Consider the following 16,163-nt stretch of genomic DNA (forward strand, 5'->3'; position numbering starts at 1 on the left):
CCACGTAGATAGAAAACGATGCAAAGAAAAAACACTACGCTTGGATCCTGTCACGAGTCAACCCGCATGACATGAGTTTTAGGTTCAGGGATGAGCAGATCCGTAGGTTTAGAGTCTCTGACATGGTTTCCATCATGGGGTTTGCAAATTCCAGTGCATCTGTGACGTATGATACTCCTTTGGACCGGGCAGCACTTGTTGCGCAGATACAGGACATAGTTGGCCTTGAGAGAAAAGCAGTAGGGGGTCTAGCTGTCAAGGACATATCGTATGCATTTGAGCAGATGAATCCCAGGTCACTAGATCCATATGAGCGTAGGGCAATGTCAGTAGCATTCTCTTTGTTGGGGTCTGCTCTGGTAGTAGCACCAAACCAAAGATATATTGCTGTACCAGATGAGATCCTACAGTGTGTTGTGCATCCACAAGGCACTGGGTTCTACAATATTGCAAAATATGGGTTTGAACGAGTTAGGGAGGCAGTACGTAAATTCCAAGCTGACATAAGCAGAGGCAAGAAAACAATAGAGCTTGGAGGATGCCAAACAGCAGCACAGGTAACAAAATATTAGAAAAACATGCCAAACCATTCCTTATTGTACATTGAATTGATCAGAAATTAAGTTGCTTATGAAACCAAAAATGTGATTGCAGATTTGGGTCCTGGACTGGATGGACTTTGGCAGCTCAAATGTGACATCTCGGCGCCTACCGAGGTTATCATCCTACACTGGTGACAAGATAAAAAAATTTGATTGCGCTAGATGAGCGATTCCCTGGTCAGTTCAAGGTAATGTTCTCTTCCCAACAAAACCTTTCAACCGTTTTTGTGTACCTTGTGGATCCTGATTTCATTTTGTCTCATGCCCCGATTCTTCATTGCCGCAGACTAAACCTGAAGGCTGGAAAGACAACGTCAACTGGGTTTGGCACCCCAAGATGTCGGATCATCCACCGCTCGTTGGCATTGACAGCGTAAGCTGCATTGAACTCATGGATTTCCGATGCCCTTGTCTGGTCAAATATAACTATCTAACACTGTCATCGTGCTCAACCTTGTGCAGCCACCAATAGAACTTGGGGCCGTAGTGGATGACGGAGTTGAAAAAATCTTCCGAGATGCGGTTACAGCATGGTGTATCGAACACCCAGGAACCATTGGGGACAGCCATGATGGGGGGATGATGATGCCACCGTGGAGAAGTTCCTGTAAGGGATCAAGAACAACAATAGAGATTTTGTTAGGAAGCTAATGCATGCATTTGCTGTTACAAGATCAGATGTAGTGAGCACATCGGCATCAGAAGGTATTAAAAAAATGTTTCCTGCAAGCTAACGATTATAATCAACGTCCTCGATTACAAAAAGGAATGTCTTCCTAACTAAATGTATACTTTGACAGGTGTGGGAGGCAGTGGCACACATGACGGGGTGCGCCCGGTGGCAATTGAAGCGACAGTTCCAGCCACTCAAAGTTCTGTGGCTGTTCACATCACAGAAGGTAACTGGTGCCCATAAAAACTTACACAAATAATGGTAGATAATAGCTGACTTATTAGAGCTTTGAAAATTCAATTAACTGATCTAGATACATAATGAAAAGATGCAGCACATATAGAAAGATTAACTAAGGATGGTGAATTACCACCAGTGTCAACGGCGCCTGTGATTCCTGTAACTATAACTACAAATGAAAGATGTGCAGGTGCGGGACAAAATTATCCTTCCCGTTCTTGTGTGCACATGTTGCTTATTTGTAGTATGGTACATTTTTTAATAATGAAAAATGAATTGTTTCAGGAGTTGTGGATCTAGCGCCTAATCTAGTGCCTGCTGACCAAATAACAACAGGTGACAACAATATCAAACAGAATCCCGTCCACCGTCTGACACATTAGAAAAAAAGAGATGGTATCTGATAACCCACAAGTATAGGGGATCGCAACAGTTTTCGATAAGTAAGAGTGTCGAACCCAACAAGGAGCTAAAGGTAGAACAAATATTCCTTCAAGTTCTATCGACCACCGATACAACTCTTACGCATGCTTGATGTTCGCTTTACCTAGAACAAGTATGAAACTAGAAGTACTTTGTAGGTGTTGTTGGATAGGTTTGCAAGATAATAAAGAGTACGTAAATAAAAAATAGGGGCTGTTTAGATAAAGAAACAATAAAGTAAATATAGCGAGTGTGGAAAAGTGGTGGTAGGAGTTGCGAAATTGCCCCTAAGCAATTGACTACTTTACTAGACCGATAGCAAGTATTATGTGGGAGAGGCCACTGCTAGCATGTCATCCCTGACTTGGAATTCTATGCACTTATGATTGAAACTATTAGCAAGCATCCACAACTACTAATGTTCATTAAGGTAAAACCCAACCATAGCATTAAGATATATTGGTCCCCCTTCAATCCCGTATGCATCAATTTCTATGCTAGGTTAAAGCTTCTGTCACTCTTGCCCTTCAATACATAGTCCTATCAACATACAACTAACCCTATGGTGTGATCCACGCGCGCGCTCATATGATGGGCACCAAAGGACAGCAACATAACCACAAGCAAATTAAATCAATCATAGCAATTCATCAAGCACCAATAGGACAACGAAAATCTACTCAGACATCATAGGATGGCAACACATCATTGGATAATAATATGAATCATAAAGCACCATGTTCAAGTAGAGGGTACAGCGGGTTGCGGGAGAGTGGACCGCTGTAGATAGAGGGGGGAAGGTGATGGAGATGTTGGTGAAGATGGCGGAGGTATTGGTGTAGATCGCGGTGATGATGATGGCCACGGCGGTGTTCCGGCGCCACCGGAGGAGAGGGGGAGAGGGGCCCCCTTCTTCCTCTTCTTCCTTGACCTCCTCCCTAGATAGGAGAAGGGTTTCCCCTCTGGTCCTTGGCCTCCATGGCATGGGAGGGGCGAGAGCCCCTCCGAGATTGGATCTGTCTCTCTGTCTCTCTCTGTTTCCGCGTTCTGTTCTGCCTCTGTTTCACCGTTTCGTATATATATGGAGATCCGTAACTCCGATTGGCCTGAAACCTTCGCCGTGATTTTTTTCCGAGTATTAGCTTTCTTGCGGCAAAAGAAGAGCGTCAACCGCCTTACGGTGGGCTCACGAGGGTAGGGGGAACACCCCCTGCCTCGTGACCACCTCGGGCACTGGTTCGCGTTGATTTTCCTTCCGAATTTTCCATATTTTCCAAAAATAAGTTCCGTCCGTTTTTATCCCGTTTGGACTCCATTTTATATGGATATTCTGCGAAACCAAAAACATGCAACAGATAGGAACTGGCACTGGGCACTGGATCAATATGTTAGTCCCAAAAATAATATAAAAAGTTGCCAAAAAGTATATGAAACTTGAATAATATTGGCATGGAACAATCAAAAATTATAGATACGACGGAGACGTATCAGCATCCCCAAGCTTAATTCCTGCCCGTCCTCGAATAGGTAAATGATAAAAAAGATAATTTTTGATGTGGAATGCTACCTATCATAATCTTGATCATATGTCTAATCATGGCATGAATATTAAGACACGAGTGATTCAAAGCAATAATCTATCCTTTGACATAAAGACAATAATATTTCAAGCATACCAACCAAGCAATTATGTCTTATTGAAATAACATAGCCAAAGAAAGCTCATCCCTACAAAATCATATAGTCTGGCTATGCTCCATCTTCACCACACAAAGCATTCACATCATGCACAACCCCGATGACAAGCCAATCACTTGTTTCATACTTTTGACGTTCTCAAACCTTTTCAACGTTCACGCAATACGTGAGCGTGAGCCCTGGACATATCACTATAGGTGGAATAGAATATGATGATGGGGGTTATGTGGAGAAGACAAAAAAGGAGAAAGTCTCACATCAACTAGGCGTATCAACGGGCTATGGAGATGCCCATTAATAGATATCAATGTGAGGAGTAGGGATTGCCATGCAACAGATGCATTAGAGCTATAAGTATATGAAAGCTGAAACTGAAACTAAGTGGGTGTGCATCCAACTTGCTTACTCATGAAGACCTAGGGCATTTGAGGAAGCCCATCATTGGAATATACAAGCCAAGTTCTATAATGAAAATTCCCACTAGTATATGAAAGTGATAACTCAAGAGACTCTCTATATGAAGAACATGGTGCTACTTTGAAGCACAAGTGTGGTAAAAGGATAGTAACATTGCCCCTTCTCTCTTTTTCTCTCATTTTTTTGTTTTCTTTTTTTCCTCCTTTTTTTGGGCCTTCTCTTTTTTTTGGCCTTTCTCTTTTTTTTGTCCGGAGTCTCATCCTGACTTGTGGGGGAATCATAGTCTCCATCATCCTTTCCTCACTGGGGCAATGCTCTAATAATGATGATCATCACACTTTTATTTACTTACAACTCGATATCTAGAACAAAGATATGACTCTATATGAATGCCTCCGGCGGTGTACCGGGATGTGCAATGATCTAGCGTAGAAATGACATCAAAAAACGGACAAGCCATGAAAATATCATGCTAGCTATCTTACGATCATGCAAAGCAATATGACAATGAATGCTCAAGTCATGTATATGATGATGATGAAAGTTGCATGGCAATATATCTCGGAATGGCTATGGAAATGCCATGATAGGTAGGTATGGTGGCTGTTTTGAGGAAGATATATGGTGGATTTATGATACCAGCGAAAGTTGCGCAGTACTAGAGAGGCTAGCAATGGTGGAAGGGTGAGAGTGCGTATAATCCATGGACTCAACATTAGTCATAAAGAACTCACATACTTATTGCAAAAATCTATTAGTCATCGAAACAAAGTACTACGCGCATGCTCCTAGGGGGATAGATTGGTAGGAAAATACCATCTCTCATCCCCGACCGCCACTCATAAGGAAGACAATCAATAAACACCTCATGCTCCGACTTTGTTACATAACGGTTCACCATACATGCATGCTACGGGACTTTCAAACCTCAACACAAGTATTTCTCAATTTCACAATTACTCGACTAGCATGACTCTAATATCACCATCTTTATATCGCAAAACTATTGCAAGGAATCAAACATATCATATTCAGAGATCTACAAGTTTTATGTAGGATTTTATGACTAACCATGTGAATGACTAGTTCCTGTCATCTCTCTAAATAGATATAAGTGAAGCGAGAGAGTTTTAATTCTTTCTACAAAAGATATGCCCGTGCTCTAACAAATATAAGTGAAGCAAAAGAGCATTCTACAAATGGCGGTTGTCTATGTAAAGAGAAACAGGCAATCAAAACTTCAAATGATATAAGTGAAGCACATGAAGCATTCTATAAAGCCATACTCAAAAGATATAAGTGAAGTGCAAAGAGCATTCTATAAATTAACCAAGGACTATCTCATACCAGCATGGTGCATAAAAGAAAAATGAAAACTAAATGCAAAAGACGCTCCAAGATTGCACATATCGCATGAACGAAATGAATCTGAAAACATACCGATACTTGTTGAAGAAAGAGGGGATGCCTTCCCAGCATCCCCAAGCTTAGACACTTGAGTATCCTTGAATATTTACTTGGGGTGCCTCGGGTATCGCCAAGCTTGAGCTCTTGCCTCTCTTCCTTCTTCTCACACCGAAACCTTCTCAATCATCGAACACTTCATCCACACAAAACTTCAACAGAAAACTCGGTAAGATCCGTTAGTATAATGAAGCAAATCACTACTCTAAGTATTATTGCAAACCAATTCATATTTTGTTTTTGCATTGTGTCTACTGTAATATAACTTTTTCATGGCTTAATCCACTGATATAAATTGATAGGTTCATCAAAACAAGCAAACTATGCATCAAAAACAGAATCTGTCTAAAACAGAACAGTCTGTAGCAATCTGAACATTCACCATACTTATGATACTTGAAAAATTCTGCAAAAATTAGGAAAAATAAACAATTTGTACATAAATACAGTGCAAAAAGAATCAGAACCATTTGACGTTCCAGTAAAAAATTAAAATTCACGCACTACAGCCAAAGTTTCTGTCCTGCACCGCACAAACCAACAAGCATCGTAAACATCCTAAAGGCAAACCTTGGCACATTATTTTTATAATACAATGGAATTGTACAAGGGGATCATTATTTTTGTTGAAAAGTTTCTGTAATCATAATCAAGATTCACAAAGTTTTCGTGAGCATGAACAAAGTTCAAGGCTAGCTCCCACTTCAACAATGCTTGTCTCTATCACTTTCACTTTCCTTTTTGAAAATTTTTTGGGTTCCCCTCTTTATTTTTGTTGTTTTTAAACTATATAAAAGCACTCAACAGAAATAAATGACTCTCTAAAACTTTCGGGTTGTCTCCCTGGAAGCGCTTTCTTTAAAGCCATTAAGCTAGGCATGTAGTGCTCAAGTAGTGAATCCACCCGGATCCCAAGGTATATCAAAGCCAATTTGAATCAACAATGATTTGTAATTTAGTGATGAGCACAAGGTAACATATATCATGTAATGACGAAGTCTAACTCTCTTCCTATGCATCGGCATGTCATAAAAGAACAATTTATGCACACAAAGTAATGGCCAATGCATAGTATAAACAGTTTCTTGCAATTTTATCATATTGGAAACATAGAGAGGTGGAGATATAGTTCCTCTCTCATAATAATTGCAAGTAGGAGCAGCAAGCACATGCATATTATATCTATCAAAATCGTCATGTGCAACGGTAAAAGGCAACCCGTCAATATAATCGGTAAAAGGCAACCCATCAATATAATCCTTAATAAGTGCAAACTTCTCCGATATAGTGTAGTTGGGAGAATTCAAAAAGATAATAGTACTATCATGCGTGGGTGCAATAGCAACAATTTCTTGTTTAACATAAGGAACTATAGCAAGTTCATCTCCATAAGCATCATTCATATTGGCATCTTGGCCACAAGCATAGCAAGCATCATCAAAAAGGGATATTTCAAGAGAATCAAAGGGATCATAACAGTCATCATAGCAATCATCCTTCGGTAAGCACGAAGGGGAATTAAACAATGTATGAGTTGAAGAGTTACTCTCATTAGAAGGTGGGCACGGGTGATCAATCCGCTCTTCCTCCTTTTGTTCTTCGCTCTCCTCATCATCTTTTTCATCCAATGAGCTCACAGTTTTATCAATTTCTTCTTCCATAGACTCTTGCAAAATATTAGTCTCTTCTTGGGCAGCGGAGTAGTCCTCAATATATAGTTTAACATAAGCATTAGAAGCATAATTATCATAGCAATATTTAAATATGGCAAAATTTTCAGATTTGTGAAAAGTAGCATCATACGTTTCAATCAAAGAAGCAATTTCGTAAGCACCCTTAAAAGCAACAAATTCTTCAATTTGTTGAATATCATAGTAACTATAAACACCTTTAGCATAAGAAGATAAGATTCCATTATCAATAAACTCACATTGGTAGGGAAGGTGTTTCTTAGGGTTTTCAGAACAACAAGTAGCATCATATATTTCACATAAATTCCAAGCATAGCATTGCAAACGACTAATTTGATGCTGTAAAAGTTTCCCTTTTTCAGATATGCGGTGTCGCACATAACAAGCATGCTCATCTAAAGATTTGCCCTCAACTAAGCTAGTTGGGGTTTCAGCACGAGCACTGATGTCTACTACACAACCTTCTTCTTGTAGACGTTGTTGGGCCTCCAAGTGCAGAGGTTTGTAGGACAGTAGCAAATTTCCCTCAAGTGGATGACCTAAGGTTTATTAATCCGTAGGAGGCGTAGGATGAAGATGGTCTCTCTCAAGCAACCCTGTAACCAAATAACAAAGAGTCTCTTGTGTCCCCAACACACCCAATACAATGGTAAATTGTATAGGTGCACTAGTTCGGCGAAGAGATGGTGAAACAAGTGGTATATGGATAGTAGATAATGGTTTTTGTAATCTGAAAGTATAAAAACAACAAGGTAACTAATGATAAAAGTGAGCGTAAACGGCATTGCAATGCATTGAAACAAGGCCTAGGGTTCATACTTTCACTAGTATAAGTCCTCTCAACAATACTAACATAATTGGATCACATAACTATCCCTCAACATGCAACAAAGAGTCACTCCAAAGTCACTAATAGCGGAGAACGAACAAAGAGATTATGGTAGGGTACGAAACCACCTCAAAGTTATTCTTTCCAATCAATCCGTTGGGCTATTCCTATAATTGTCACAAACAGCCCTAAAGTTTGTACTAGAATAACACCTTAAGACACAAATCAACCAAAACCCTAATGTCACCTAGATACTCCAATGTCACCTCAAGTATTCGTGGGCATGATTATACGATATGCATCACACAATCTCAGATTCATCTATTCAACCAACACAAAGGACCTCAAAGAGTGCCCCAAAGTTCTACCGGAGAATCACGACGAAAACGTGTGCCAACCCCTATGCATAGGTTCATGGGCGGAACCCGCAAGTTGATCACCAAAACATACATCAAGTCAATCACGTGATATCCCATTGTCACCACAGATATCCACAGCAAGACATACATCAAATGTTCTCAAATCTTTAAAGACTCAATCCGATAAGATTACTTCAAAGGGGAAACTCGATTCATTACAAGAGAGAAGAGGGGGAGGAGGAACATAAGATCCAACTATAATAGCAAAGCTCGCGATACATCAAGATCGTGCCAAATTAAGAACACGAGAGAGAGAGAGAGATCAAACACATAGCTACTGGTACATACCCTCAGCCCCGAGGGAGAACTACTCCCTTCTCGTCATGGAGAGCACCGGTATGATGAAGATGGCCATCGAAGAAGGATTGCCCCCTCCGGCAGGGTGCCGGAACGGGTCTAGATTGGTTTTTGGTGGTTACGGAGGCTTCTGGCGGCGGAACTCCCGATCTATGTTGCGTTCTGGAAGTTTTAGGGTACGACGATATATATAGGCAGAAGAAGCACGTCAGAGGAGCCACGGGGGCCCCACCACCCTCGTGGGTAGCTCCCGTATCTTCTGATGTGGGGTCCATTCATCAGGTGTGTTTCCTTCCAAAAATAACTTCTCCAGTTGATTTCGTCCCGTTTCGACTCCGTCTGATATTCCTTTTCTTCAAAACACCGAAATAGGCATAAAACAGCAAATCTGGGCTGGGCCTCCGGTTAATAGGTTAGTCCTAAAAGTAATATAAAAGTGGATAATAAAGCCCAATATTGCCCAAAACAGTAGATAATATAGCATGGAGCAATCAAAAATTATAGATACGTTGGAGACGTATCAAGCACATAGGAATCGAAGATGATCCAAGTAATGAGCTTCAGCAGTGTGATAGATTTTGATTGGTTCTTCAACCATTGGTCCAGTAGGTACAACTAATTTTTTTGGTATTTTGCGTTTCCTACCCATAACTAAAGATAGGAAACAACTAAGAACAACAAATAAAAATTACTTAGTGATAAAGCAAACAAGCACACATGAGAATATTCACCCCACACTATTGCTCCCCGGCAACGGCGCCAGAAAAAGGTCTTGATAACCCACAAGTATAGGGGATCACAACAGTTTTCGATAAGTAAGAGTGTCGAACCCAACGAGGAGCTAAAGGTAGAACAAATATTTCCTCAAGTTCTATCGACCACCGATACAACTCTTACGCATGCTTGATGTTCGCTTTACCTAGAACAAGTATGAAACTAGAAGTACTTTGTAGGTGTTGTTGGATAGGTTTGCAAGATAATAAAGAGTACGTAAATAAAAAGTAGGGGCTGTTTAGATAAAAAAACAATAAAGTAAATATAGCGGGTGTGGAAAAGTGGTGGTAGGAGTTGCGAAATTGCCCCTAAGCAATTGACTACTTTACTAGACCGATAGCAAGTATTATGTGGGAGAGGCCACTGCTAGCATGTCATCCCTGACTTGGAATTCTATGCACTTATGATTGGAACTATTAGCAAGGATCCGCAACTACTAATGTTCATTAAGGTAAAACCCAACCATAGCATTAAGATATATTGGTCCCCCTTCAATCCCGTATGCATCAATTTCTATGCTAGGTTGAAGCTTCTGCCACTCTTGCCCTCCAATACATAGTCCTATCAACATACAACTAACCCTATGGTGTGATCCACGCGTGCGCTCATATGATGGGCACCAAAGGACAGCAACATAACCACAAGCAAATTAAATCAATCATAGTAATTCATCAAGCACCAATAGGACAATGAAAATCTACTCAGACATCATAGGATGGCAACACATCATTGAATAATAATATGAAGCATAAAGCAGCATGTTCAAGTAGAGGGTACAACGGGTTGCGGGAGAGTGGACCGCTGTAGATAGAGGGGGGAAGGTGATGGAGATGTTGGTGAAGATGGCGGAGGTATTGGTGTAGATCGCGGTGATGATGATGGCCACGGCGGTGTTCCGGCGCCACCGGAGGAGAGGGGGAGAGGGGCCCCCTTCTTCCTCTTCTTCCTTGACCTCCTCCCTAGATAGGAGAAGGGTTTCCCCTCTGGTCCTTGGCCTCCATGGCATGGGAGGGGCGAGAGCCCCTCCGAGATTGGATCTGTCTCTCTGTCTCTCTCTGTTTCCGCGTTCTGTTCTGCCTCTGTTTCACCGTTTCGTATATATATGGAGATCCGTAACTCCGATTGGCCTAAAACCTTCGCCATGATTTTTTCTTCCGAATATTAGCTTTCTTGCGGCAAAAGAAGAGTGTCAACCGCCTTACGGTGGGATCACGAGGGTTGGGGGCGCGCCCTAAGGGAGGGGGGCGCCCCCCTGCCTCGTGACCACCTCGGGCACTGGTTCGCGTTGATTTTCCTTCCGAATTTTCCATATTTTCCAAAAATAAGCTCCGTCCGGTTTTATCCCATTTGGACTCCGTTTGATATGGATATTCTGCAAAACCAAAAACATGCAACAGACAAGAACTGGCACTGGGCACTGGATCAATATGTTAGTCCCAAAAAAAATATAAAGTTGCCAAAAAAGTATATGAAAGTTGAATAATATTGGCATGGAACAATCAAAAATTATAGATACGACGGAGACGTATCAGTATCTATTGATGCAACTAATAAAAATGTATTATGCACACAGCTGCAAGTGTCGATATCGATGGAGATCATGCCACGGATTCGACGGTGCAAGATGTCATCCCAGCCCCTCAGTCTGCAAGTGGCACCGCAGGGAGTGGTGCTACAAGGCGACGCCTAACTCGAGCAGAGTTAGGCAAGCTGCCAGTGGATGAGAAATGTTGTGAACCTCCAGCAGATAAGATACCCGGGAATGAGGATCAAATAGCAAGGGACAACATGCTGGCATCGGAGATGCACCATACGTAGACCTGGAAACATAACTCTAATAAACAAGTACATTGTTTATGTAAATTCATCTATACCATTTCTATTGCTCTATCTGTCAGGCGCTGAATTGGAGGCTCAACATCCTTTGGCAGGCGGAGGAAATGGCGTTGGGATTGCCAATCCAGCATGTAAATTCACCGTCGTTGTTGAAGATATTAATGCTCCTGCCAATACAAAAATTCAGAAAGTTGGTCAAGCTGATACCGGTGATACATGCATAGACGGGAGCAGGGGTTTCTTTGCTCGATTCCCAAGCAGGGGACGCAGTTTAGCACTGATCAACAATACTATAGTGAGCGTGTCCATGGCTGCGCAAACTAGAAGCCGCGATCCGGGTGTAACTACAGATGCAGTTGACCCGGAACACTTCCCTGTTCCATCGGTTATGTGACGCCCCCGATTTGACCGTACACTAATCATACACGCAAACGTGTACGATCAAAATCAGGGACTCACGGGAAGATATCACAACACAACTCTACAAATAAAATAAGTCATACAAGCATCATATTACAAGCCAGGGGCCTTGAAGGCTCGAATACAAGAGCTCGATCATAGACGAGTCAGCGGAAGCAACAATATCTGAGTACAGACATAAGTTAAACAAATTTGCCTTAAGAAGGCTAGCACAAACTAGGATACAGATCAAAAGAGGCGCAGGCCTCCTGCCTGGGATCCTCCTAAACTACTCCTGGTCGTCGTCAGCGGGAAGCACGTAGTAGTAGGCACCTCCGGTGTAGTAGGAGTCGTCGTCGAAGGTGGCGTCTGGCTCCTGGGCTCCAACATCTGGTTGCGACAACCAGGTAGAAGGGATAGGGGGGAAAGAGGGAGAAAGCAACCGTGAGTACTCATCCAAAGTACTCGCAAGCAAGGAGCTACACTACATATGCATGCATTGGTATCAACTGGAATAAGGCTATTATATGTGGACTGAACTGCAGAAAGCCGGAATAAGAGGGGGATAGCTAGTCCTTTCGAAGACTACGCTTCTGGCAGCCTCCGTCTTGCAGCATGTAGAAGAGAGTAGACTGAAGTCCTCCAAGTAGCATTGCATAGCATAACCCTAACCGATGATCCTCCCCTCGTCGCCCTGTGAGAGAGCGACCACCGGTTGTATCTGGCACTTTGAAGGGTGTATTTTATTAAGTATCCGGTTCTAGTTGTCATAAGGTCAAGGTACAACTCCAAGTCGTCCTGTTACCGAAGATCATGGCTATTCGAATAGTTTAACTTCCCTGCAGGGGTGCAACACATAACCCAACACGCTCGATCCCATTTGGCAGGACACGCTTTTCTGGGTCATGCCCGGCCTCGGAAGATCAACACGTCGCAGCCCCACCTAGACCAACAGAGAGGTCAGCACGACGGTCTAAATCCTATGGCGCAGGGGTCTGGGCCCATCGCCCTTTGCACACCTGCACGTTGCAAACGCGGCCGGAAGCAGACCTAGCCTAGTAGGCGTTCCAGTCCAATCCGGCGCGCGCCACTCAGTCGTTGACGTCACGAAGGCTTCGGCTGATACCACGACGTCGAGTGCCCATAACTGTCCCCGCGTAGATGGTTAGTGCGTATAGGCCAGTAGCCAGACTCAGATCAAATACCAAGATCTCGTTAAACGTGTTAAGTATCTGCGAACGCCGACCAGGGCCAGGCCCACCTCTCTCCTAGGTGGTCTCAACCTGCCCTGTCGCTCCGCCTCAAAGTAACAGTCGGGGGCTGTCGGGAACCTAGGCACACCTCTAACGGGATGGAGCCACCTGCCCCTTCAGCCCCCATCTCTGAACAGTATCACAGGTAATGTAACTGTGTAAAGTATATAGTATATGCCCGTGATCACCTCCCGAAGTGATCACGGCCCAGTAGTATAGCATGGCAGACGGACAAGAGTGTAGGGCCACTGATGGAACACTAGCATCCTATACTAAGTAGTAGGATAGCAGGTAATGGTAAGAACACTAGTAGCAAGGACAGGCTATGCATCAGGATAGGATAACGAAAAGCAGTAACATGCTACACTACTCTAATGCAAGCAGTAGAGAGAAGAATAGGCGATATCTGGTGATCAAAGGGGGGGCTTGCCTGGTTGCTCCGGCAAGAGAGAGGGGTCGTCAACACCGTAGTCGTACTGGGTAGCAGCGGCGTAGGTCTCGGTGTCTAGCGGAAGAAGAGGGGGAAGAAACAATGAATACAATGCAAACAGATGCATAACGATGCATGACAAAGCAAAGCGTGATGCTAGGCGTGCCCCAACGCGGCATGAGGTGATACCGGTGAAGGGGGGAAACATCCGGGGAAGTATCCCCGGTGTTTTGCGTTTTCGGACAGATGAACCGAAGGGGGAAAGTTGCGTGTTTGCTATGTTAGGGATGTCTGGCGGACGAACGGGCTGCGTATCCGGATTCGTCTCGTCATTTTGAGCAACTTTCATGTAGAAAATGTTTTCATCTGAGCTATGGTTTATTTTATATTAATTTTAAAAGGATTTAATCATTTTCTAGAATTAACAGAATTAATTTAATTGAAAACCATTTATGACGTCAGCGGTCAAAGCTGACCTTTGACCGGTCAAACTAACGGGTGGGGCCTGTTTGTCATTGCCTGCCTAACTACTAACAGATTAATTAGATTAGTTAGCAGGTTAATTAGGTTTAATTAGTTAACTAACAGAATTAATTAAGTTAATTAATTACTTAAATACTAAATTAATTAATTTAATTATTGTTTTCATGTCCTACCATTTTTTTAAGGTTCTCAGGGGCGGGGCCCACTTGTCAATGGCCCAGGGGCCTTAACGGGTCGCGGGTGGTGGTTCTCGGCGCAGGGCGGAGCCGGGCGATGGGCGCCAGCCCGCCCAACAGGGCGCAGCGGCCAGCGGGGGAAGGGAGCCGGCGCGTGGCCCAGCGCCGGCGACCGTGGCCGGAGCGGGGCGGCACAGCGAGGCCGGCGGAGCGAAGGAAGGTGCGGTGGCATGCACGCAGGGCGCTAGAGGCCCGGCCAGAGGAGGCGATGCGCACGGGGGTGGCATGTCGGAGTCGTCGGGAGCAGCGGCGGGCAGCCAGGCACGGCGGGGCGGCAATAGGGCGGGACGCAGAGCACGTAGCAGCAGGAGCGGGGAACGCCGCGAGGCGGCGCGCAGCGGGCTCCGGACGCAGGCGCGTGCGGCAGGAGGCGCGAGGGGACGCGAATGGACGTGGTCTGCGCGCGCGGAGGAGCGGGGGGCGCGGTGTCATTCTGTACAGGGAGAGGAAGAGGCGAGGCGGAGGCCGGGGGCTTCACCGACATTGCAGGGGTACGGGGCGGCGAGGCTCGGTGAAGCTACGCGGGGAGGAGATGATGACGGGGCGGCGACGAGGTGGCGGTGACGACGGACGGCGGCGTCAGATCGACGACGAGGCGGCACCGGGTCGAGGCCGCGACTTCCGGCGGGTTGGGGACGAAGCTCCGTGGCGCCGGGGGCATTCGCGCAGAGGCGGGAGGGCGTCCCAGCGAGGGGGGGACTCGGCGTAGTGGCCGCGGGAATCGGCGGCAGCGTCGGGCCGATGGGATCGGGGTTTGCCCCGATCCAGATCGGGCAGAGGAGGGAGAGAGAGGAGTGCGAGGGGAGAGTGGGGCGGTTAGGGTTTCGGTCGGGTGGACCGGGGCGGTAAGTAGGCTGGGGCGCGGGGTGGGCTGGGCTAGGTGGTTTGGCCCAGTTGGGCCACGGCCCAGGGAACGGGGTGTTCTCCTTCTATTTTTGTTCTCTGTTTGCTCCTTTTGTATTTTCTTCTTTTATTTATTTTCTTTCTGTTTTATTTAACTTAAAACCATCTATCCATTTTATAAAAATGTGTTTGTTGCATCATAATTACCTTTGTAATATTTGGCAACCACCGAACATTTTCGTTTCAATTTTTGAAAACTTTTATTGTCGACATTAATTTTAAATTTGAATTTGACGCGGTTTGAACTAACGGACGTTTAGCAACAGCAATCGGGATGACGTGGCATGATTAGCGTGGGATTACTGTAGCTTGATTACCTGGCGTCACAATTCTCCTCCACTATAAGAAATCTCGTCCCGAGATTTAAGAGGATGTGTAGGGGGAAAGTTCTGGTTACGAAATTCTAACGAGTCCTCTCGGTCTTGGTAGCTCTTCTCGAAGAGATCGATTCATTGTGTTGCTGTCCCCATTCCTCTTCTTCAGGGCATCATGATTAAGTCGTCGTCCTTTCTTCGGGGGTTCCATCGTACTTACGAAAAAGGATAATGGGCATCTTCGGAAGAACGGACCTTACAGGGCTGACTACCTGGCAGATAACTCAGGGAATGTGGTAGAAAGTAACTCTCGATAGATACTTAAGAAAATATCGAGAGTAAAGTAATAAGGTACCGTGAGAAGTTTCAAACGGATAGGAAATCGCTCGATGTCTGAAGCAACATGCGAAAGGGGTCCAAAGCAACGAGATTGAATATTGCGTCGGTTACCAGAATAGATCACTAGGACGGTGGCCCGTGAATTACATATGAGGCCACGCGCGAGGAATAACTTTGGGAATAGGGGTTGTACAGGAGAGTCAGGTTTCGATCCTGTGGAACTATGGGTTATGGGCCCACCATGTGGTTTTTTTTAATAGGAGCAGTGACATCTTGCACGGTCATGATAGCAAGGCATGTCAGAGAGTAACATGTCAGTTATGTCGGCAACAACGTTGATACCAAGGGCGAGGGACGAAGAGAACCATTTTCCTGCTCGTTGAACGAGGCGGACCAATAGGCAAAGTTCTCGTCCATCGGTGGCTACCGGAATGTCATCAACA

At 44.5% G+C, this 16,163-nt stretch overlaps 1 protein-coding gene across 1 annotated transcript; it reads left to right on the plus strand.

The window, feature by feature from the left end:
• The first annotated feature begins 18 nt into the window (after positions 1–18).
• On the plus strand, positions 19–15,354 carry LOC119285284. The gene is made up of 9 exons (XM_037564553.1): positions 19–557; positions 655–790; positions 889–975; positions 1,065–1,307; positions 1,403–1,501; positions 1,604–1,705; positions 1,801–1,851; positions 11,101–11,494; positions 15,334–15,354. The coding sequence occupies exons 4-8, from the start codon at positions 1,253–1,255 to the stop codon at positions 11,343–11,345; spliced, it is 552 nt and encodes a 183-aa protein (XP_037420450.1). The 5' UTR covers positions 19–557; positions 655–790; positions 889–975; positions 1,065–1,252; the 3' UTR covers positions 11,346–11,494; positions 15,334–15,354.
• Positions 15,355–16,163: the final 809 nt, after the last annotated feature.

Source organism: Triticum dicoccoides, chromosome 1A, assembly GCF_002162155.2.
Source record: "Triticum dicoccoides isolate Atlit2015 ecotype Zavitan chromosome 1A, WEW_v2.0, whole genome shotgun sequence".
In the NCBI taxonomy this organism is placed as follows: domain Eukaryota; kingdom Viridiplantae; phylum Streptophyta; class Magnoliopsida; order Poales; family Poaceae; genus Triticum; species Triticum dicoccoides.

Coding starts and splice junctions, on each gene's coding strand:
- LOC119285284 (XM_037564553.1), top strand. CDS start 1,253: ATGCATGCATTTGCTGTTACAAGATCAGATGTAGTGAGCACATCGGCA. Junction 1,308..1,402: donor GAGCACATCGGCATCAGAAG/GTATTAAAAAAA, acceptor ATACTTTGACAG/GTGTGGGAGGCAGTGGCACA. Junction 1,502..1,603: donor GGCTGTTCACATCACAGAAG/GTAACTGGTGCC, acceptor CATAATGAAAAG/ATGCAGCACATATAGAAAGA.